The 23213-nt window shown below is 39.6% G+C and overlaps 3 protein-coding genes across 8 annotated transcripts in view; 2 read left to right on the forward strand and 1 right to left on the reverse strand.

Moving 5' to 3' along the window:
- Positions 1-23213, forward strand: part of TMEM181 (transmembrane protein 181) — a 282632-nt gene that overhangs the window by 18043 nt on the left and 241376 nt on the right. The window contains exons 12-17 of one of the 2 annotated variants that reach the window (XR_010743233.1): positions 110-212; positions 309-360; positions 942-1024; positions 2103-2192; positions 3826-3892; positions 4777-5507. Coding sequence is in view for 1 of the 2 variants with exons in the window: in XM_066315551.1 (XP_066171648.1) it covers positions 110-212; positions 309-360; positions 942-1024; positions 2103-2192; positions 3826-3892; positions 4777-4855 (474 nt within the window). In the remaining variant the exon portion in view is untranslated. Of the gene's footprint in view, positions 1-109; positions 213-308; positions 361-941; positions 1025-2102; positions 2193-3825; positions 3893-4776; positions 8630-23213 lie in introns of those variants that run through there. The other variant, XM_066315551.1, reaches the window with a different exon arrangement.
- DYNLT1 (dynein light chain Tctex-type 1) lies at positions 11591-16723 on the reverse strand. The gene is made up of 5 exons (XM_066315531.1): positions 16616-16723; positions 13851-13892; positions 12596-12719; positions 12298-12375; positions 11591-12020 (listed from the first exon to the last, which is right to left on the reverse strand). The coding sequence occupies exons 1-5, from the start codon at positions 16640-16642 to the stop codon at positions 11950-11952; spliced, it is 342 nt and encodes a 113-aa protein (XP_066171628.1). The 5' UTR covers positions 16643-16723; the 3' UTR covers positions 11591-11949.
- Positions 19056-23213, forward strand: part of SYTL3 (synaptotagmin like 3) — a 31319-nt gene continuing 27161 nt past the window's right edge. For 4 of the 5 annotated variants that reach the window (XM_066315544.1, XM_066315548.1, XM_066315546.1 and 1 more), the window contains exons 1-2: positions 19056-19330; positions 22641-23194. In XM_066315544.1, the coding sequence (XP_066171641.1) occupies positions 23085-23194 (110 nt within the window). In that variant the 5' untranslated portion in view covers positions 19056-19330; positions 22641-23084. Of the gene's footprint in view, positions 19331-21363; positions 21560-22640; positions 23195-23213 lie in introns of those variants that run through there. The other variant, XM_066315545.1, reaches the window with a different exon arrangement.

Here is a 23213-nt window from a genome sequence, read left to right on the forward strand (position 1 = left end):
TTAAATGGACCGTTCTGTGTTGTGCTTTTGGGAACTAATTATTTCTGTTTACGGAAGAAGTAATAGATGAAATCTTATTAAATAATAGAACCTAACACTTTCCTTATAGGGAATGAAAATCTTCTTCCTTGTGGTGGCAACCACATACATTCTCTACCTTTTGTTCCTGATAGTGAGGGCATGCTCAGAACTTCGAAACATGCCTTATGTTGGTAAGGAGTAGTTCTTTTGATTCTTCCCAAATGGCCTTGCTTCTCCTAGATGTAGGTGTAAATTCACTGATAACAACTTTTCTCAATATTTTTCAGATCTCAGGTTAAAATTCTTGACTGCATTAACCTTTGTAGTGCTTGTCATTAGGTAAGGCTTTTCAAAGTTCTTTTGTCAGTACTCTTAACTTTTCTAACCTTTTTTTTCAGGGCTTCGAATACATTTTGTTGCTAATAAATTAGTCAATGAAACTGAAATTATTGTGATGGCAGGCATTTCTTAATCTTTTAACCCTTCTTGAAGCTTTTTGAGCTAACTTTACATTATTTTGATTACCATAGCAGTGCTCAAGATTTAGAAGTTCACTTGGCAGAGCTGTTCTGGGGCTTTGTAGGCTTCACTTAGTCAAAGCAAAAGTTTACAGTTAGTTTCTTACATTACTGTTAATTTTTGTTTTCCCTACACCAAGCTGTTATTTCAAATAGCTGTTGACTCTTGGATTGTCTGTAGTGGACGAAATCTGAGAATTTCTGCTTTTCTCAGCTGAGTGCTAACTTTTAATCACAAAAGAATCATTCTTAATTTAGAACTAGCAAAGCAAATGCATCTTGAAATAAATGGTCAGAATGATAACATAATTATTCTCTCATATACTCTTCTGTCAACCTTCTGTTTCAATTCTGCAACCTAAGGACACAGTGCACCTATATGCTTTATTTTTTTCCCCACAGCATTGTTATACTTTACCTACGCTTTGGAGCACAAGTTCTACAGGACAACTTTGTTGCTGAGCTGTCAACTCATTATCAGAACTATATCCTTGTGTTGTGCTACTGCTCAAGTAGGAATGTTAATCTGTTTTCATGCAGAAGGTGCTTTAAAATTATGTACTTAAGACTGAGACCTTTGACTTCTAGGTGTCCTCATGAAGTTGAGTCTGTTTTGTTTGAGATTTCCTGTCAGCCTTTTGTAATGGTCTTTGTAAAGGTCATGACCTAGACAGTCTCACTCTAGTGTGTCCACATCACATGCATCACAACTGCTTGTGATACTCTCCAAGAGTAGATAAGCATGCCTGGTGCATATGGAACTAATTTTAATGAGATATGGCAAATTTGGCAGTATTTGCTGCCTCAGTTGTTTCCTTAATGCTTACCAGTTGTCATGGGGCATACTAAAATATGAGAAATTAATAGTTTTCATGGCACTGAAAATGCATTTGCTCCAAGTCTACATGTGATACAGGTCACAACAGAGAATTTAAGTGGCTTGGGAGAGACTATTTCTAATGTCTGTTGACAGCAGGATTGTGACTGGCATTCCTGGCCCTGAACCATGAGATCCTAACACATTCTACTTTCTGAGAGTGCTTGTGTGATTGCAGCTGCTCTGGTTGCTGATTAGCTTAGGTATGAGTTGGGAGGTAGGAGAAAACAATATGTAAACCCTTTAGTATTCACCTGAAACAATGGTAAGAAACCATCTTCTGAGTTTTATCCACATGTAATCTTTTCTCCTTCCTTCTTCATCACTGTGCCAAGGAAGAACTTTTTTAAAAATAAACCAAACCAAACTCACTTGAACACCCAACTTCCTCTGCCTTCTTTCAGCACTCAAGGCAGAACTATTTGATTGACCATGCACTCCACTGCTCAAGAGCAGACTGTACCTCAACAAATGTTACTTATATTAAAGCTTTGTTTTCGGTGGGAGCTTTACCTTGAAATAGCCTGAGTACATTAGTTGCTGTTGGATTTAAAACATGCAGTTATGTTTAGCCATTCATGCTCACAAATTCACTAAGGTAAACAGCCTATATGTATGGGTTGGGTCTTGTTTCCAAAGTTAATGTGTGTGGAACTATATTGAGCAATATCCTTGACACTTACTACCAGCAGAATTCTTATCATTTTATGGGTTGTTGAACTTTTATCTCTACACATTGGCCTTTGTGTATTCCCCCTCGAAGAATGCGCTGTATGGTGAGTGTGAGCCATTCTCTGGCAAATGGGGATGACAAGAGCTGCTGGATTAGCAGATGCTGTGCAATGTCTTTGTGTTCTGGTTGTCTCATTACTGTTCTGGTTTGCTTTCCTTTAACATAAGCAGAGGCTGCACTCACTGCTCCTGAGCAAATTAGTATTTGAAATATGAAGGAAGACAAAATATAATCAACTGATTAGCTGGGCTTGAATTCTTGTGCACTTAGATCAAGTTTACAGTCAGTGTGATGTTTGCATGTAATGCACCAACCTTTGAAGTGACTCACAGCCCTTAAGGAACAGCATCACTTCATTTGTACTTTGTTCTAATGAAAGTTAATACATTGGCGTGCTGGCAGACAGGACTCTGAAATCCAAATGCTGTTGGAAAATAGAAGTGAAACTGATTTCTAATGTGGGAGGAATTTTGGAGAACTTGCTATGAGGAGGGCTGCACAGAGCCCATGTAAAGGGAGATAAAGGATTGAGTCATTGGCAATTCTGGTTTTGCATTCTGATGTGAAGGATACAGCCTGACTTACACGATGATCATAAAGCATTTCACTCACTAGCAGATAAAGGTCATTAAAAGAAATATTTTTACTGAGTACATTCTCTGCTTTAAGCATTCTGTTCAAGATACAGAACCATTGAAGAGCCCAGGTTGGAAGAGACCTGAAAAGATGACGTGGCCCAACCTTTCATGGGAAAGGAGGCACAGATTAGATTATCTAGCAGCCTGTCCAATTATATCTTGTATGCTGAGAGCATGCAGAGGGAAGGCACTAAATAGTGGAGCTCATCCTTTCTCTAATTTAGAGTTGGGATGAATAGAACTGTTTTAGAAAAATGCTTTTTTTTGATCCAGAATGGAAAAAGAACTGGCTGGATGCAGATAAAGTTGGAAGCTTTCTGCTGGGTTGCAGAAATATTAGTTTGTAGACAGCAAAAGGTAAAATGCTGCCAGGGAAAAGATGCTATGGCAAATTGCTAGATTGAATTTTATTTGCATATAACTATGAACTGCAGCCAAGCAGCAGAGATTATGCAAGAAATGAAGGCCTTAAAACAAGCTAGAGGGAATTGGATAAACAGCAGTTGGAAAATACATGTTTCTTTTCATCTCACTATAAAGGTACAAGTCCTTCCTTTATGTCTTTCAAGGATAGAAAATAACTGGATAATCACTGAGTTGCAGTCAAGGGATTCCAACTTTGGTGTACTATATTTTTAGCTTAGAAATAACTGAGAGGTCTGTGCTTTTTAAATACATATGAAATTTTGATTAAGAATAATCAGTTTATATGCAGGTTAAAATATAATACAGGAAATTACACAGGGGAGGAAGTGAACTTAGACAACATGAAGAATATCTATCTAAAAATGAGATAATTATGTTGTCTTCTTAACTCTTAAGAACACTATAATTATGTGGCAGAAGGGCAGTGAGTTTAAAGGAGAGAATTGCTTTTTGGATATAATTTTGTTGAACTGTGGTTGTGACTGCTTTGTGTTGTGTGTCTGTTGTGTCTGTTGTGGATGTTGTTGTGTCTGTTGCTACAGTGTTGCATTAGCACTACAGTAACGTTTCTTTATTTAACACACTAAATTAAACCTTATTTATGTTTTCCAGAATCACAATTGAAAGACAATCCTGCTTTTTCTATGCTGAATGATTCAGATGATGATGTGATTTATGGGTAAGATTACAAAATACTTATGGAGAGTTACTTCTGGTGTGATATTTTTGTTATATTCTTTTAATATTAAGTGAAGGGTTTGTTAGTGGAAGTTTCCTGCCTAAAGAAGAGAACTGTAGCCTTTTCTGAAACAGAAATACAGTGAATGGTTTTGGAGGTTTTTTTGGTTTCTAAAAGGGATTGCCATGGCACTAATATAGGCAGGTATGAAAGTATGATGCTGGTGGCTCATGGAGCGAAGGCAGTAAGAGCTGTGAAGGGAAGGGGCTTCCTTTTTACACGGGGAAGGACAACAGGAGTGAGGTGGAATTAGCAAAGAGTCAGCTCACATGTAAATGCTTCAGAGAAGGAGGGTGGTGCTTTTTAGGTCTCCAGCACTTACTGAATGAGGAATAATCAAGCCTAGCAAAACTTCCTTGACTTGTATTATTATGTATAATATGAGAATTATAGTAGCACCTGAAACCCATCCCAGTCAGGTGTCTCTGTGCTGGACACTTAAATACACCCATGATGTTTTCACCTCTTACCAAAGACATTGAAGTGGCTGGAACAGTGAGGATGGGACCAACACTGCACTAACCTGTACAAGTTCAGGCTGGGATAGCTTGCCTTTGGTTAGTTAGATGAATAGTGGTAATGCAAGCTTGCTTCTTGCAAAATCTGTGTGAAAAATGGCTTTCATTGGAATAACTTTTATTATGCATCATCCTTTGGAGAAAAATCACGTGTTGTTCATAGCTCCCACAAGGAGGAAAAACAGATACCAGCTTCTTACCCAAGTAACAATTTGATGCCTCAATGTAGCTTAGAGCTTTCCTCTTTATTTTCAACTTCCATCTGAACATGGTGTTCAGGAGTTACAGCACGTGTCTGTTTCACAGGAGTGACTATGAAGAGATGCCCCTGCAGAATGGCCAGGCTATTAGAGCCAAGTATAAGGAAGAGTCCGACAGTGATTGATTGACTGGTTTCAGTGCAGACAGACTTGTTCATCTGGAGTTCAGCCACTTCTGAAGTTTTCCTACGTGGACAACTTCTCTGGCTTCCTACAGTCTGCTGTCATCTGAACACCAACTCCCAGGAAGGACATCCTGCTTCTGTTTCTGTTTACAAGGATAAAACTGAGAAAACAAATGTTGGAACTAGTTGTGGTGAAAACTGAAGAAACCAAAATTTTTACATGTCTTATAAAATGCCTGATAGCAGGATGTCTGTGGACTAAATTCTTTGTCTATTTCCGTTTGAAAGTCTCACAGATTATCTACTGAGTTTCAAATTGCTTCCTTGCTGCTCGATTTTGGTTGGTTTTTTTGTTTTTTCTCTTTAGGATGGTGTACAGCATACTGCCATTCATCTGTTGCATTTTGCATTAGTTGTTTTGTATACTGTCCACCATGGTATGAAGTGCCTCATTTCCCTTTCAATTTTCTACCCTAGCCTTTTGAGTTGGAGGCAGGGAAAGAAGTGGGATTTTTTTGTGGTTTTTTGTTTATGTTTTTTTTTTTTTTTTTTTTTTTTTTTTTTTTTTTAATCAGTGCAAGAAGACACAAGCTTTTTATTCTTCCTTCAAATAAGTGATACAGACTTAAGGCCATTTTTAAAATACATTTCAGTATGTTTACCAGATTTTTAAGTGCAAGATACGGGCAAATAGGCAATTTGTAGTGAGCCAAAATAGTCTCAGTGGTGCAAAATTATTTGTATAATATATGTTTCATGACATGCTTTACTGCTGCAGCAGAAGTGTCTGTGCTGGTTTTTTTAAATAGCCCTTTCAAATGGAAATATTTCAGCAACAACAAATCTCACAAGGAACCCCCAGTACTGACTTCTTACTGGTCTTACATGCTGGAGGAGATTGTTACTTGCAGAGAATGGAGTATGAAAGTTTTCTAAGGAATTACAGTTTCAAATTTCCAAACATTTCATTTTTAGAGGTTTTTTTCCTACGTGAGTTTTTCCTTAAGTTGTATTGTTACTCTACGTGCTAGGAACAGTTGTGCTTGCTCATCTTGCACGTATTGAACGTGCCTGAGTCAGCTTGTGAGCATGTTCTGTGCCGAGTTCAGCTTCTCTATCATACCAGTCACCACCTGTATGATGGGAACTTTTACCAGCACATTTTGTGATTATCTGTATTCCAGTCTGTGCTGGAACAAAGTTATACAGGAATTAAGTATTCCTTGTACAATGCTGCTGCTTCTCTATTTAGAAGTTGGTTTTCTCCTCCACCATTGTTCGGTTCTTTATTTAAGATGTTTGTAACTACTTTTGGTTTCAGATACTTGACCTTTCTAGAAGTCTCTCCTTTTTTCATGTACTTGTAACAGAGATTTACTCTTGTAAAATTTCTCTGCCCTGCTCCTTTAGAAGACTCTCCAAAGCACTGTTAATCTACTATGATATGGTGCTGGGTTGCACTAGGGAATTGTGCTCATCATTTAAACAGAATAGTGCAATGAAGTCCTGCTAGTGCAATGAATCGTATTTGGGAAAAAGGAGATTTGTTGTACTTCAATGCAACAACTGCTCTGGAGCGTGCCCATTGCAGTAACCTCCTGGTGGCTGTTCAGGATCATGAAGGGGAGGCTGCACAAGGCAGCAGCTCACTTCGAGAGAACTGAAGGAATTGCTGCATGTGGTTGTGCCCTTGCTGTCATTAGCATAGTTCAGATTAAATCAGTGCTCTGCTAAAGATGTGTTGTGAGACACTGTGTGTGTGTGAGGGAGAGAGGGAAAACCTTTTAAAATTATGTAGAGCTGTGAAATTTTTGGAGAGTATCTGAAATGAAAACCTTTTTGTGCCAGGGATCATTTCTTTGTTAGAAGCCAAAGCACTGATAGATGGCTAAAGCAAGGAAATTGTTGGGGAGGAAGAGTTGGTTTTTGCCTTTAACTTCTTAATCGGCATTACTTTAGAAGAACATACAGGAAAACACTAAAGAAGTAATTCAAATTAGTGGTGGTTTTCTTTCCAGTAAACTGTAGTAAAATGTACCTTCAGCACTTCTTTTTAGACTATTTTGAAAGGGTATGGGAGATGCTCTGTATCCTCAAATTGTAGATTCCATTCTCATTTTTACTATTCCTGAGATAACTCTCCCTATTTGAATGTGCAGAATCAGACTTGGCAACCGATTTGGCATTGTTTACATAAGCCACATCCTTTTAAGTTCCATTGGAGTAACAGTGGATACATGAAGTAGGTTTTCAAAAACTGGTATTTACACGATTCTTACATACTTGGATATTTTTCCTCTGATAGTGTTTAATTCTCTCCTAAATTGTTATACAGAGATAAAATTTGATCAATGTGCGAAGTTCACTAATGTTTCTTATCATAGTCTGAACTGATAGTTACAGTTAACTCTCAAATAGTGTCATCATGCCTTGAGATTTCATTACTTAATGAAAACGTATTTTTAACCTAACTTGAAGATTGTTTTTTCTAAGCTGTTTTCAGCCCGTTTCTCTTGCTGTTTTGTTTGAATAAACTTCACTACATCACCACATTCAAAGTGGAAATAGAAAAGAATGGGAAATGTGTACTTAAAGTATCTCACTATGAAAATAGTGAGAAAATAATTTCTCTTGTCATTTTCTGAGATGATATTTAAGCAATGTTTGCCATGCAAAATAGCTTTCTATTTTGGAAGTGCTGCAGTGTTATGGTAGCTTGATTGAATCACTGTTGCATCAAATTCAATATACAGTAAGATGGCAAAAGCAATGAAGCAAATGAGGAACTAGTTTTGCTAGCAAGACTCCTCTGATTTCCATGATTGAAGAGCAGAGACAGTATTTGAAGAATATTCCAATATGGATTGTAAACATCTTGGGAGTAAGGTGGCATAAATTCACCTCTGAGTATAGTATTGAAATCTAAGGGTCAAACAGAAGAAATCTGTTTAAGAAGCTAGCCTGGCTTTCCATTTATTACTGCTAAAGTGATTATTTTCATCAGTACTGCAACTGTACAAAAGAAGGAATGTACACAAGAAGGCCCCACAGCACACAGTGAGCCTGGCTCTGAAGGAGATGTCATCCATTCATAACTGCAAGACTTCCATGTACACAGTGATTACAAGGGACTTGTAGGAAATCAATAATTGAGTGCAAGCCAGTCATAGCAACTACTCTGTAGTATTTGCTTTACAAATACAGTTGGGTTGAAATTGGTGGAAAACTTTCCTAGGACTGGCAAAGAGGAAGCCTAAGGCTTAACACCAGTGAGAAACAGCTCGTGCATTGGATCTGTCATACCAATATTGGGGAGAACAGTTCCAGCTAAAAAAGACTTCCATCTGTTGTCTTTCTCTGAGCCAAACGACATTTTATCCATAGTCACCTAATTTCCCCACCCATTTCCTTTTGCTTATGCCAGTAATAACTTTTGCATTACTGTAAAACTTTTTTTAGGAGTGTGTAAATATGTAAAATGAAAATATGGAAAAATTGTGTACCAAAATGGTACAAAAATGTGTAAGATAAATGCTCTGTTTAATGAGAAGCTGTAATTAAATGCTGCTTTGAGAAAGTGTGCATGAGGACATGTTAAATATTCTGTGTATCTGTAAGTTGTGCTAATAAAGGAAGTTATCAATTTATGTTGTAAAATTTCATGCTAATGTGGAATATGAAGGAAAACAATATTTTACTTCAAGGAAGTTTCTTGGAAGACTTTATGTGCATAATCATTGTTAAATATGTTCATAATAAAGTTTTATATCTTTATATTGTATCCTGGGTTTATTTTCCTTCTGCTGAATTTTAGTTTCCTTCTCATAAACTGTTTTGTTACAAATATTTTCTGTTTACATGCATTTTCTTATGCATATTTAGACTTGTTTAATTGCATAATGATGGGATCCAAGAGGCTGTGTCATTACAGATGTTTTGTATTGTTTATTGGGGGCTTCTTTATTATCTTGCCCAGACTTGAAGGTGGAAGGACAGATTGGTAAGTTCTTTAAATATACCAGCCAGGTTACATAAGGGACCTGACATTTTCAAATGGCTTCACAGTGGCTTTGAAAAGCTTGCTGTGGCCATGTGAGAATTCTCCTGGTGGATGTTGATACCAGTAAAAAAGAACAGGTTTAGAGATGGTTGAAGATGCTGATGTCATTCATCAACTTCTTACAACTCTGTCTTCCAAAAGTCTGCTCATAGCTGGTAGACTGTGAAGGCAATCGGCACGTTACTTGCTGTTTGCGGTGATCCCACTTCTTAGATAAACTCGATGGGAGACTGAAATATCTCTGTGCTGATTAAAGTGGCCACAAACTTCCCTGCACAAATGGATATGCAGCTTACTGCTGTTGTAGTATCAGATAGGGTGGTGCTTGTTTAGCAGGAGCAGCCAATCCTGGAGCCATTTCCTTAGGTTTTAGTTAACACAGGTTAGACTCCTCTATGGCAGCAACAGTAAATGGCTTCCCCCTTCCTCCTCCTCCCCTGCAGACTGGGGCTGCCGTGCCCCCATTTCTGTAGCTGTAATCATATGAAGAGCCAAGGCAATAAGCAAGAAACAGCAGAGACTGACTGTAATTACCTTGAATGCTCCATTCACAGTTCGGGTTTATTTTTTTTGAGGCAAGTTAATTACCTAGAGGCAGGACTCTGCCAGCTCATCACCCAAATGCTTTACTTTGGCACTGAGATGAGCTGGCCATCAGCCTCTGGAAAAAGTGTTTGAAGTGTTTGAAGGTAATGAAAATTTAAAAATCCATTAGTGTAGAACACCAAAACAGTAAGTGCTGTGCAATTTTAAAGAAAAGCACTGTTTTAACCCTGGGACTGGGAAACCAACACCCAAAAAATCCACAACCTCTAAACCCCTTTCTGTAGTCCTAAAACATACCTTAGAAGTACTGGTTATTGCTCACATGTAAAACCATCTCTAGAACTCTACCTTTCTGCAATTCCTATTTTAATGCAACAGGGGTTTCTCCTCCCATTCCTGCCGGCCTTTACACTGACCAGCATCCCAAACATTTGTTTGGGTGGTTTTGTTTGTTTGGGTTTTTTTGCAGCTCAGCATATGCATGAACAAACAAACAGCAAAAAATCAAGGGATTTGCTGTTACTAACATGAAAAAAGAACAAGGAATATCTGAATGGCTTAACCACAAAGCAAATACTGACTCAAAGTGCACAAAACTGTTCCTTTGAGTGTAAATAAATAGTTCAGTATTACACTGCCAGCATCATTCTGGCATGATGAAAAGGAGAAAAAGTATGTAGCATCCCGATGAAAAATTTCCTTAGCAACTCAAGAGCAAAGATTTATTCTTTTCGTAACAAGTTTCTCTCTGAATCTGATGACTGTTTTAGGCATGTTATTCAAACTCACTTTAATATTTTCTTTTTACAGGCGTAGTATCATTTCTGACTGAAGGCTGAACCCATACTAAAGCTCTCTTACAGCAATTAGGGGATGTGCTTCTCAGGCTAAGGTATATACACGCTCTATAGCCTGTAGCACTCACTAGGACATGTGAAAAGACTGAAGCAGATTGTCATGAAGGAAATGTTTACAGAGCTGTTTTGAAACTGGAATGTCAGCACAAATACAGAACCTTACAGCTCTATTAGAAGCCTCAAACGTGCCAAGTCCAAAGCTGCTGGTATATACACCTGTTTTATTCTTCTGACAGCAGACATAGATAGGGAGGAAGAGGGTCAAAGCCTTGCCTAACACAGGGCTTTCCACAGTCTGACTACACTGAGGAGAGTCAGCACAGAGCATGTAACACTGTGGCGAACAAATGCTCTCCTGTCCTGTAGTATTATGTCCCGTCCTGCAGTATTGAACCTGCAAGTATTACGTCTCTCCAGACCATGGATTCATACTGTTGTAGTAGCTAAGAGCCAGATTCCAAACACATTAGACAGGGCTGTTAATAAATACCTACTTTATTCCTTTAACTCTGCCTTGCCTCTGTTCCAGGTCAGCCTCTCTAGGTATCACTAAAAAGCAGCAAACCACAGGTTGCTCGGACTGACTCCAGCCCAGGGATGCTCTCCCACATGGGTTTGTAACTCTTTCAGCTTCATCAGTAGTGAGCTACTGCTTGCAGAAGCAACAGAGTTGGCAGAGGTTTTCTGAAATTCATAATATGCTCCCATTTCTTTAATTAGCTGAAAAAACATTACCAAAGCCGATGCTGGAAACTTGTTTTACTTGTTATTCTTCTGCAACTTTAGAAGGCAGACTTACTCACATGTTGTTTACTCACATTGCCTCAAGGCAGTTTTTCTCCCTTTCAGAAAAGATCATGTGTCATGAGCTACCAGAACTCATCACTCTCACTACCAGCAAAATTAACGTGGACTGAAGCAATGTTTGAGACCTACTTAACACATGCAATGACTGCAGAAGTGAATGATTACCCAGGTACAACTTGCTGAGCACTTCCAGAATGTGAAAAATTCCTAATCTGTCTTTGTTCAATGAAGGCAGTTATCATTCCATGCTCTAAATACCATAGAAAAATATTAAACAGGTCCCAAAAATGCAGCCAAGTTACTTTTTGATAAACATAATCACTTTTTTGCACCTTTGTAGTGAGTTTGGCAGAATTATGCAAGTGCTTTGCATTGTACTATATACCTCAACTATCTTGAAGAGAATTGAAAAAACTTTTTCCCCCAATAACAAAAGATTTAAGTTTAAATGAATCACACCAATGCTTATGAATTTCAATAATTTAATGCTAACCAAAAGTACAAAGTGTGAAAGTCAGTGTCTCATTTATATTGGTCTAAGAAAAGAAATCTAGACAAAGTGTTTACACTGCAGCAGATTTCAATATTAGCACCTTGAAGAGAAGTTTTGAAGTGATAAAAAAGTATAGAAAATACTGGTATGGTACTAAGTACAAACATAAAACAAGTAACTGCATGTTTTCAAATTTCTACCTTTGAAGAAAAGTTACTAAAAAATGCATTAAAAACAAGTTGTTTTCAGGTTGTTCAGGTATTCACAGTTTGAGTGGAGATGGAATCAAGTGCTGGAATAGAAAAGAGAAGGATGAACAATTTCAAGGCAATTATAGTGCGAGTCCAAAGGCACTGACAATACAGTACATGGTCTTATTCTCCCATCTCACAGTGCAGGTTCCTGCAAATACAAAAACAGGGTTTCAGAAAGAGAAGGAAGTTAAAGTGATTACATGAATTTTTGTACTTGTTTCCTTTAAGAATCTTAAGAAGGAAACTTTCACAACAGCCAAACATTTCATAAACAGCCCAGTTAGCATCACAGCCAGATGGAAAAAATACCAAACACCATGCTATTACTCCAAAATTACAGACTTGGGAGGAGAGGTATGCTGCCTAGTCTTAAAGAGACTGGCATTGAGCTGCTAGTTGGAAAATCCAAGAGCTGTTTTCCTTACCATCACTGGAGTTGTCCCAGAAGCAAGAACTTGCTGTATGTAGCCCAGCACCGTTCTTTTGCATAATCACACAGGTCACTGTTAGTCAGGAGAGAAGCTTTGATTAATTTCTCACTGATGTTAATTAACATTTAGTTCCATTTTGCTCAGCTTAGCACACACATACACATACGTAAGTAAACATGCATGCTTGTGAGCAGTTTACAGGCAAGGCTCTCCCTAAGATCTTCCCCCAGCCCCTGCCTACTGGTGCACTTGACCTCCCCAGCTTTCAGAGAAAAGGGGAAGCTGAGCTCACCGATGTACTTGAAGGGCTTCCCCAGCTTTGTGAGCTGGCTCAGGGTTTGTTCCACCACACTTGTTGTCCACTGGTTCACTTTGCTGTGCTGGTAGGCATTGCCACCGATAGCACCCTCGATGGCCTGGGGGGACAAGCAGGTGAAGGAGCTGCACTGCTGTCAGCTGCAAGGCACCCATCAACCCTTTCCAACATGGACCCCATACCCACAGAGCATTCCTAAATACTGCTGGTCCACACGGGCTGTTGGAAGTGTTTTCAATTATTAAAAATAGGCAGGTTGGAGTCTGAGCCAGACCCACCATAGATCATAACAGATCCCACCCTCTATTGTGATATTTAGATTATTTGTGATGTGCTACAGCCATAATTATGAAAAGGGTCCTGCATTTAAACACTCCTAAAGAGAACTGAAAAAGGCACATAGCTCATTCACACATATTCTTCTACAGAAATGAAATTCTGATTTTTGAGCAGAATCATTTCTGGGAAGCAAACTATAATAGAAGACCATGTAGTTGCTGGCTACTAACAGAGCAGAAGCCTCCAGCCAAATAATCCATTTCACTTATGAGGATCGTTTCCCCTTTAACATATAAATAAAAGTATGTTAAACCTACATGTTTTTCATTGGCACATTTTTTCAAGATAGAAATTATTTTAAAAATAACTACAAAATTGAATTCAGAAGAGACAGGGATGCGTATTAAGGCATGTGTATTCAATTTACAGAGTTTGACCAGAACAATTATTTTGCAACACAAAAGGAATTCCAAATCCTGCTAGAAATTTTCTAGACAGAAAATTCATGTTTCTTAGCAACAAGAATAGTTCAATCATTTCAAACAAACAAGAACTCACTTCAGAAAAAGGCATCCTGAAAGAACACAGTAACGCGCATATGCGGACAGTCTGCAAAAAACTCCTGTATTTTACTAAAACACAAAATCTATTTCTACCATGTTTAACATAAAACATGCCCCTAGAAATTCTAATAGGGATGCACTGCAACCAGAGAGGAGTGTATGAAATTACTTTAAATATCTCTTGGATTTGCAATATATATCACAGCTAAAGCTTGGTATAATTTCTGCTGAAGTCCATACACTGGTTAAATCAAGTTACCTGTACTTTGATAGCAACCTATCTAGAAACCTATCACATTATCAGTTATCACATTTTACTGAATACCTTCTGGTACACAGCATCCAATGTATGAAATTTCACACCAACAAAGTGAAAAAGTTTAAATTACCTCTTTAATGATGCTGCTGACTTCATCAACAAGAAAGGAAGCCTACAAAAGAAAAAGAATAATTTTAAATAATGTGTGAGTACATTCTTCTGTTTATGATGTTTGAGCTCTGTTAAGAACATGCACCAGAAATTTAATTTATCCTTGTCAGATTTCTGGCAAGTCAGAAGATACCAAGTCTGCCTTTATTTGCATACATATGTACTCTAGCTCCTTCAGCCCAGTCAAGTTAACCTTCTCAGAAAAGTAATGAAAAGTAAGAGATGAACTAATATTGGCTGGCCTTTTGAGTCAAGAAAGGTTTCAAATTTAGACTTGGCAGCATTTTAAAATAACACATATGGCACTTGGGCACACATACATTCCCCATTCCCAATAATGTCTGCACAATAGTGGGCTCACAGAGATAACTGGCAGTTAAATGGAGCCGACATCTCCAGGGCACCCATGTGGACAAAGTATCAGTTCAGAGCTGAAGAAAAATTGTCTTGACAATCTCAGCCAGGGGTAAGAAGCTGCCCCTTGGAAACCAAAGGGGAAATGAAGCTCACAGGACCTTCAGCCTTCGGGGAACAGAGATTAAGCACGAGGAATCAAGACAGTGAAAGCCCCAACATTTTACTGATCTTAAAACTACCACCCATTTACAGGTATGGTTAGTAGTTAATGTTTTCCTGTCTTAATCCCTCTGCTCCTGCTGCCTCCCATGTCAGGGGGTTAGAACAGGCTGCCCCCCGTGCTGGGCCAGGGAGCAGTGACGGGGCACCCCGCGCTGCAGCAGCGACTCACACCCCACCCCGACACTGCTGGTGCCTCAGCCTCACCTCACACACCAGGACTAAAGAAGGGCACGTAAACTGGCAATTTCAGAAGACTGAGTAAGAATGTAAAAGTGAACCTAAGCAGGTATATGCTGACTGGGTTTTCACTGGGACAGAAATGAACAACAGTGTAATTCATGTGTGCAGGCAGGATGCAGTTACACCTGCTCAGGGGAATCTCAGCATCACATTAATAAACCTTTGGGCAGGAGGTGAACAGTCTAGCCAGCTTCAATGACATCTGACATTCAGAAAGATGAGAGAAGTTGATCACTCTCCACGACAGAAGAAACAGCACATCCTGAGAGACAAGCTGGGCAGTTCCTTTTCTATACCTATCTAGAGGCACCAACTTGCTGGCACAATTCAACGTTTTTAAAAGCTTTTATGTGCTGTGGCACATTGCTCTTTATTTTCAGCTTCTTGACTTGGATTTAATTTTAACATGCCTCACTTATTTTCATGGTACTTGGTATTTTACAGGTGCTTACATTTAAGGTGCAAGTGTATATAACCAAGTCAGGGCTACAATTATCAAAAAACACCCTCTCCCACAGAGCTTAAGAATATGCATGACAGACATGCTATGCTGGCAGACATGAAGACTGCTGTCAAGCAAGATGATAAACCACATACAGTCTTCTTCACAAAATCTGCTCAGAAATGCCTTTGAGTGACTACAAACATGGTTCACACCGAAGTGAAATGATTTAAATTAAACTCAAGTTCTCAAAGCTATTTCGATATCTAATTTGTACTGAAACAATAGAGAGATTTGAGAATTCCTTTCTAGGGCTGATGTTACTTTTCAACCTTCTTCCTTCCTTGGAATAACAAAAATGAACATAAATGTCGATATCCAGATTTAGGATACATGTGCTATAACTGAATTATGAAATAACACAACACTACCCGTTTTATTATTATGTCATCTTTTAATATGACATTAAAACTTTTTTGTATTAAACAATAAAGGGGAGGTAATCGGTTACTTTAAAGTTTCCCTGCAGCACCTCTCTGGCACAAAGCAAGCAGACAATGTTTCCAACATCTTGTTTAAATAGGGTGGGGTGCGCCAAGGCAACACATGCAAACTGCAGAGCAGTACTATTGCCTTTAGCAACGCTGAACACGTTTTTCAAAACAGCTGTAAGAATGATATTCGAGTATGTTAATTATATATTTAAAAAAATCCCTAACAGTCTGTGCCTGTAACACAGGCCAGCCCCTGACACGAGGACATGGCTTTTAGAACAGGACAAGCCTGATACACCTTCGCCTCTCTCGCTGCTTCGCTATTGTGTCACCCAGTCACATCGCGGCTGTTCATTAGTATCACAGCTCAAGTGACACCGTCCCTCTGCAAAAGCAGCACCGCCTGCTTCCTCCTCCTTAGCGATCGGGCATCAGGTGGTCATTTGGCACGATAATACATTGAGACCCTTGATTTATCCCACTCCGCATCCTGGGAATGGGGTGTGACGCCCCATCAGGGCGGCTGTAACACGCAGACCAGAGGCACTTGGAAGACTCCTCTTTCCGCACACAAACAGCTCGCTCGAGTTTTCCCCCGGCCCAAAGGGCACCGGCCACCCTCCCACCGCGGCACTCGGCTCCTCCCGCGGGGGCAGCCCGAGGCCACGACACCCCTCACGCCTTTTCCCCCAGGGACCGGCAGCGGCAGGGCTAGAAGCCAGAGTGGAGGAGCCCAGTGAGCCCCTGGACAAGGGGCCGCTCCCGGGGGCGGCAGAACAAAGGCCGGGCCCGCCTGACGCCGGTGCCCGGGACACGCGGCTCCACCCTGGGGGAGGGCGACAGGGATGGCGGCGGGGGACGCCGAGGGGTGGGAACCGAGGCGAACGGACACCGCCTGAGACCCTCCGCTGGCCCTGAAAGGAGAGGCCGGGCGGGAAGCCGTGCTCCCCTTGTCCCCCGTCCCGTTACCTCCTCTGCCGTCTGGAACTCGTCCATCTTCCCGGCGGAGCCGCTCACGCCGCCACCGACCCGCGGCACCGCCCCCGCGCCGGCCGCCGCCCGCACTGCGCCTGCGCGCCAGCGCCCGCCGCGGCTGGGCTCGGCCCGGCGCCCTGCAAGATGGCGCGGTTGCCATAGCGACAGCGGCCGGGAGATGGCGCTCGGCGGGGCGGCTGTGCTGTGTCAGACCTCCCAAAGCCTGTGGCTGAGAGAGGCAGGCGGCACGGGCGCTTGTCACGGCTGTGCTTTTCGTACCGATAGCTTGGCACTCGTGTTCAGCCATGCAAGAGGTCCTTCCCTGGGAGGTCCTCGCCTGAGAGGGCCTCTTCTGCTCCCCAAGGAGGGAAGGAGGATCTGCCGTTTGTTTCTGGAAACAGCTTAAAAAGAAGGCCCATGTCACAAACTGAAAAAAACCCAAAAATAGACAAACTCTTCCTGTCTTTTAATGATATTTCGCCCCTGCCCAGCCGGGTGGCTTTAGTGAGCATCTTGACATCCAGACAGGGTCAACCCACCACAGAAGAATATCTGAATTCTTACAGTTCTAAGCGGATCACATGATTTTTAGCAGCCATAGTAAGAACCAGGAGAATGAAATGGCACACTTTTTTCCTGGATGTTGTGTGTGTGCAGTGTTTACAGGTTGTCCAGACCACTGATGCTACCAGCTGCTGAGAGCTGCTCGAGGCAGTGGAAGATGCTGCTCAGAGGGGTCTGGATGAAGTGCAGAAAGAGTCTGGGGGGAGGAAGAAATAACTTCCTGGGGACAAGTGGAAAGGGCTATATGGAGGCAGGAATAACCAGCTCTGCAAGTGCAGGACCACTCACTGGGTAGCTGTTCCATAGACATATGGTGTAGGGAGGTGTTTAGGTACAATTTACCTCAATTTCTTGTATGGCACTGTTAAAACCAAAACCAAAACCAAACAAACCAAAAAACAACCACAAAAAGACATGGACCCTGGAAGCAGTATTCCTGCTGCCCTCAGTGCAGTAAGGCTGCACAAGGAATTCTGTGTCCAGTTTTGGGTGTTGTATTTCAAGGGCATTGAGGGAGTCACAGCTCCGGGGCCTGAGTGTGCCAACTGAGCAGTTTCAATCCTGTCTCCAGTCCCATGTCAGGCTGTGCCTCCTGTTTCTCCTGAAAAAGGAGACCCTGACCAGCCACCTCACTCTGAGGCTCCCCTCCCTGAGGGGAGCACCAGCTCTGCTCACTCCAGAGGGATACACTGGGACTGTGGCTGGACACTGAGTACATCCTCAGCCCCATTCCAAGTCTTATGCTTACTGCTTCCAAAAAGAAGAGACAAAAAGTTGAGCTCTATGGGAAGGCTGAACAAGTGGTGCTTGTTTGAACAAAAGCATAAAAGGCTTTTATATCTATATTCAGTTATATTCTTAGAATGCATAAAATACTGCAGCAATTTTCCATGTCCAGGGATGAGAGGGAAAGCTACAATGAGTTAAATATGTGGCAATTAAGGCTTTGATTAAGTATTAGGGGGAAGCTGGTAGTAGGGCTAATGTTCTGCAGCCTGGATTTGGGATACAACTATGAGTAGTTAGAATCCTCAGGTTACTTTTAGCATCTCATTCAATTAAAGTTTTGCCTAAAATTAAGGCCCAAATTATCCAAATATGGTGCACACATACATAGCTGTATGCCCCACTAACAGTTGCTTTCTCTTCCATGATGCAGCTGAAGAAGATGATTTAACTTGACATACACAGGTGGAAATGTTTGAACCGATTTAGCTTGATGAGGTTATAAAAATGCAGGCTCTTAAACTTTGCTATGTGAGTAGTATTGCTGCTGTTTGTTTCAGTTTAACTAGGAATCACGAATCTTAAAACACCTGAAACAGTTAAGAAGGCTTCTGTGGCGTGTGTACAATTTGGTAGGGCTGGGAAGAAGAAGGGAGACTGAGCAGTAAGAATAACCTCTTATTTTTCTCTAGACTTAGAAATAATTGGGATGTAATTTTGAATTTTGTTACCCACAATTAATTCTTTGATAGACTTGACTAAAATGTTCAATCTGAATGTTTTAACTTTCAATTGTTACCTGAGATCAAATTTCCAGTTGTGAGGTAAAATAACATTCTTCTTGCAGATGCATAAAAACTGAATTCTCTTGAATTTGCATCTATACTAGTTGCTTCATCTTGTAGACCTTAGAAGAAAACTGCTTTGTTTCCAGGAAAGAACTGTTTATGATACAAACCAAGCTTTTGGTGCAAGTCCTGGAGACATTGAGGTTAGAAGCATTTTCACGTTTATGGTGTTAAAAAAAGAAATATGTATAACTCAAAGCCACTTCTCTTCCTGCGCGTGGCTTGAAGACTGAGCATATTTTAGTATATCAGTCAGCTTTTGTAGTCTCTTGTGCTGAGTCTCCTTTTAATGTTAGAAAAACGAATATCTTTGCTTGTTTTTGGTAACAAAAGCGGAGACCTGGCAAAAGCTGTTGTAACACTGGAGCTCTTTCTTGAGTGCATTTGCTTTCAGCGGTTTTGGGGTGCTTTTCTGAACACACATCAGTGGTGTTGGTGCCCAAAGGAAGGAAAGGGGGTGGAGAACAGCCACCAGTTTTCTTTCAGGAGAGATTGTTAAATAATGAGACTGCTTCTCATCTTTTATAAGCAGTTTACTTCCTGGTGTCTCTCTTTGATGGCTGCTGAAGAGGTAAGGATGTAATTTTACTCAACTCTGTGTGACATAGCACAGGGAATGCATCTTTATTTACCAGCATTTTTTTTCCAAACTGGGAAAGATTTAATGGAAAAACTACACCTGCAATTTAATTGTGTTTGTTTTAGTTATTTGTTTTGGGGTTTTTTGGGTTTTTTGGTTTTGGTTTTTTTTTTAAACTCTGAATTCTGGGTGGGATGTTATTAACATCACTGACTTAATTTTGGTAAAATATTATCAAAGAACTTAAGTAATTTTCACATGCATGTGCAGGGTTGTGAAAGCTAAACTGTTGCAGCCAGGTAGTACAAGATAACACTTGTAATTTTCTTAACTAAGAATGAATTTATGTGATTGCTCTCAGCAGAATAAAAAATAGCCACAAATTGCAGTAGCTTTTGAGTCTGGTTTTACTCTGAACCTTCCTAATCTGTTCCTCGCTACTGATGTATTACAGCCATCTTCTGGGTTAATGGATAAAGTAATCCAATTATCTCAAGTTAATGAAGACTGTGACTTTAGGAGATCTGTTAATTTATAATTATTTAATTGTCATTATTTTGCTGATGCTTAAGGATCTGAAAGGCGATCAATACTACATTACATGTAAAATTGCTTTGAGGAAAAGCTTGCTAAGCTAGCCATTTTTAAGTTTAAAAACCTAGAGAAGAAGCTTTTTGCAGACCTAATCTAGTGCAAGGTAGGCTTTTTTGCTTGATCTTCAGTAACATAACTACATACTATTTTATCCTGATAGAAAAAAAAAGGTTTTTTGAGGTTGTTCTCTGTGCCTGCATGAATCCTTATTCTAAAGTATAGCCACATTGATCATCCCTTTTCCCTTACAATGGCTTTGGGATTTCTTAGGATATTTTCAAGAAGTTACTGATCCATCTGCAAGGTGCCTGACCCTGTATTAGTTTAAATACAAAATGTAATAATAAATAATAATAAATATATAGTTTTATGAAATGCTTGAACAGAATATTTTTTGTGAACTTTGTGCTGAAAAGGAAGAAGTCTTGTATTTACTAAAGAGGTTGCTGTTGCTTTTGGTTTTATGTAGAAGATGCTCATCTTAGAGGTTAGCTGACTGTGTAAAACAGCTAGCTAGCTGGATTCAATGGGTGAACATGAAAGGAGCACATCTCTGAAGGTTTATGGTTTGTTTTTTTGTTTTTTTTTTTTTTTTCCTATCAAAGAGGGTCATTACTGAAAACACTTCTTTATTACTGCCAAAAAAACTACTCTAGTGCAGACAGCTTTGGTGTAAGAGAAAAGTTCTTATTTCACAATGGTAGAGAGCTTTTCAGTCCAATTTGAACACCTCTGTGGAATAATTACAAGTTCAAGTTTGTTGTGGGGCCAAGGATTATCTCCCATTTTGAGGGTTGCAATACTTTTATAACACTTTGTTTATTCTTAAAGCTACATCATCATTCAGATAGATTTTTTTAAAAATTTGAAGGAGACATCAGATAGCAACTCTTTCTGTGCTTGCTTAACTGCAGGTGTTGCTCTTCATAACTGTTTTACTGTGGCATGTTCTTAATAGCTGTAAGACATGAATGTATTTTCCATAATATCACCAGAGCAGAGTTTTATTGGATCCACTTAGTACTGACTGTCATGCACTTGCAGGCTTTTATTGATGCTCTAGTGGGATGGTGTTCTAGATATGCCTGAAATCTTAGGAGTTTGTGGGAAATGTAGCTTGCCCTGTAATGGATGTTCTAGTATCCTGTGTAGGGCAGAGACACCAGAATTTGTACTGACTCCTCTTTAGGTTGTGTTGATTTAAATGGAGTTGATGGTTTTAAACGTGCTCATCAATTCCAGGAGGTATTCGTAAGGTAAGTGATGAAAGCAGGCAAAGGATGTAGGGGCCTTTGAAAATGACATATATTGTGTTAAAAAACTTGCTCAGCCTTTTTATGTTTCAAATGAGTAATTTCCTGTGAAATTGCAGTTGGTAAGGAAATAAATCATGATTGTGCCTATCTCTGTCTCTTTTGTTTCCACAGGAAACCAAGTTTTGTTGTTTTTTTTTTTTTCTTGAACACAAACTTCTGTGAAATGCTTTGTCTTTTTGGTGTTTGTTGGAGAGTTTCACAAAAAAGAAACCCCTACACAAATGGAATGCAACCTGCTTATGTATACATATTATCATCCTCTGCTTTTTCTGGTGGAAAAATAAGTAACTTGGGGCAAGCTGAGTATAAAGTAATTCCCTGCACTGACAAAAATGCATTGTCACTATATATCTGAAGTTTTAGTGGGTTCTTTTGGTGGTTTACATGTTTGTTTTCAATTTAAAACTTAGTATTTGAGGGTAAGGATCCAGCAATGCAGATGGTTGGTCAGATTCTCAGCTGAGGTCAATCGGTGGAGCATCAGTAACTGCTTTGGGAAAGCTTTACCCTTCTGTCCTAGTGTCTACACCTGCCTAGAGCCTCACTGTGTGTATATGCTTCAAATTAAGTTTGAAATACTTAACCAGTTTTTCTATACACACCTTTAATATTGCTATACCATAAATGAAATTGTCTTACACTTCTAGTGAAATGCATTAAATGTTAGACAGTAATATTGAAAATAATGTGGTGTATAAGCTGGTTTAGGGTGAATAATCATCTTCTTTCTCAATTTTGCTGCAAAATATATTAAAATTATTTTATATTTTGGTGACGTTTTGCAAAAGTGAAGGTCACAGAATATATCCAAACTACAGTTGTGATTCTGTTTCAGTTTTATACTTGCATATATTTGTACATTAACTTTATCAGTTTGGGACCAAAATCCTTAGTGCATTGAGCTGGAAATAGTATATATCTTAACTTTTTAGCATCTCTGTGTATTAGCAAAGATAATCGCATTATTTGATATTGAACTAACAGACACAGGTAATTGTCTGGAAGTGATGGAAGTGACTTAGAGGTCTTGTTTTTTTCCTCTTTGTCTTGTGATGTCTTAACAATAAAATGAGATTATAAAGGGACATTTTTTTTTCCTCAAAAATGTTGTCTCAAGCAGTATGACAGTCATGGGACCTGTAGGCCTGTATTCAAAACTAACTTAAGTTTTTTATTGGTTGTTTTATGTTGACTGTACAAAAAATGTGAGGGTATGTGCCTGAGTGCTAATGGACAATGGTCTAATGGTCTTAAAAACTCTCCTGTGTCTGAATTACTGCATGAAAAGTTTGAGTATAACAAAACGTGTCCTTCACATTATTTGAAGTGTCTTGAAGAGGTGAGAAGAAATAATGTTTGGTTTTTGTTTTTTTTTTTTTTTTTATCCTTAGGCCCAGACATCCCAAATCTACAAGACCAAATAAAGAAACCAAAACTATTTCTGCCATTCCTTTACACCATCTCTTGACAAATTGTCCCTTCTTCTGGTGCCAGCTCAAGCCCTATCTGGGACATTGCTGCAAGCTCTCATCTCTTTTGGAACCACTTTCAGTGGAAAAAAGGAAATAAAAGGAAGTTAAAGGACATATGAAAAAGTCTAGACTACTGTGACCTTGATTGATAACTTCATATTTCCTGGGTAGCAGAGACACTTAAATGATCATCTGTGTGAAGACAAAGTTATTTTTCTTTTCATGGGTATGACACAGTGAGACATATCAACAGTCAAGTAAGAGCACAGGCATTTAGGAAACACCCAGACCAGCATTCTGGATGTAGTGGAACCTATAGGACAGGAGTCTACAAAACAAGTGAAATAGTGCAATTGGGCAAAAATGGCCTGTGAATTTAATCTGAACTTACTTAAGGAATTAGAACGAGAGGCAGTTCTGGAAGTCCTGTACCGTGACCAGATGGTGAGAAAAACAGAGGAGGAAAGAATAAGGTATCTGCTGATCCTCTAT

The sequence above is a fragment of the Sylvia atricapilla genome, chromosome 3 (genome assembly GCF_009819655.1).
Source record: "Sylvia atricapilla isolate bSylAtr1 chromosome 3, bSylAtr1.pri, whole genome shotgun sequence".
Lineage (NCBI taxonomy): Eukaryota > Metazoa > Chordata > Aves > Passeriformes > Sylviidae > Sylvia > Sylvia atricapilla.

What these genes read in the sequence shown, in the direction of transcription:
- DYNLT1 (XM_066315531.1), bottom strand. Translation starts at nt 16,642, where the DNA reads ATGGACGAGTTCCAGACGGCAGAGGAG. An exon ending in TCAGCAGCATCATTAAAGAG is followed by an intron (nt 12,720 to 13,850) that starts GTAATTTAAACT and finishes TTGTCCCCCCAG; the next exon opens with GCCATCGAGGGTGCTATCGG. An exon ending in GAAGCCCTTCAAGTACATCG is followed by an intron (nt 12,376 to 12,595) that starts GTGAGCTCAGCT and finishes CCTGACTAACAG; the next exon opens with TGACCTGTGTGATTATGCAA.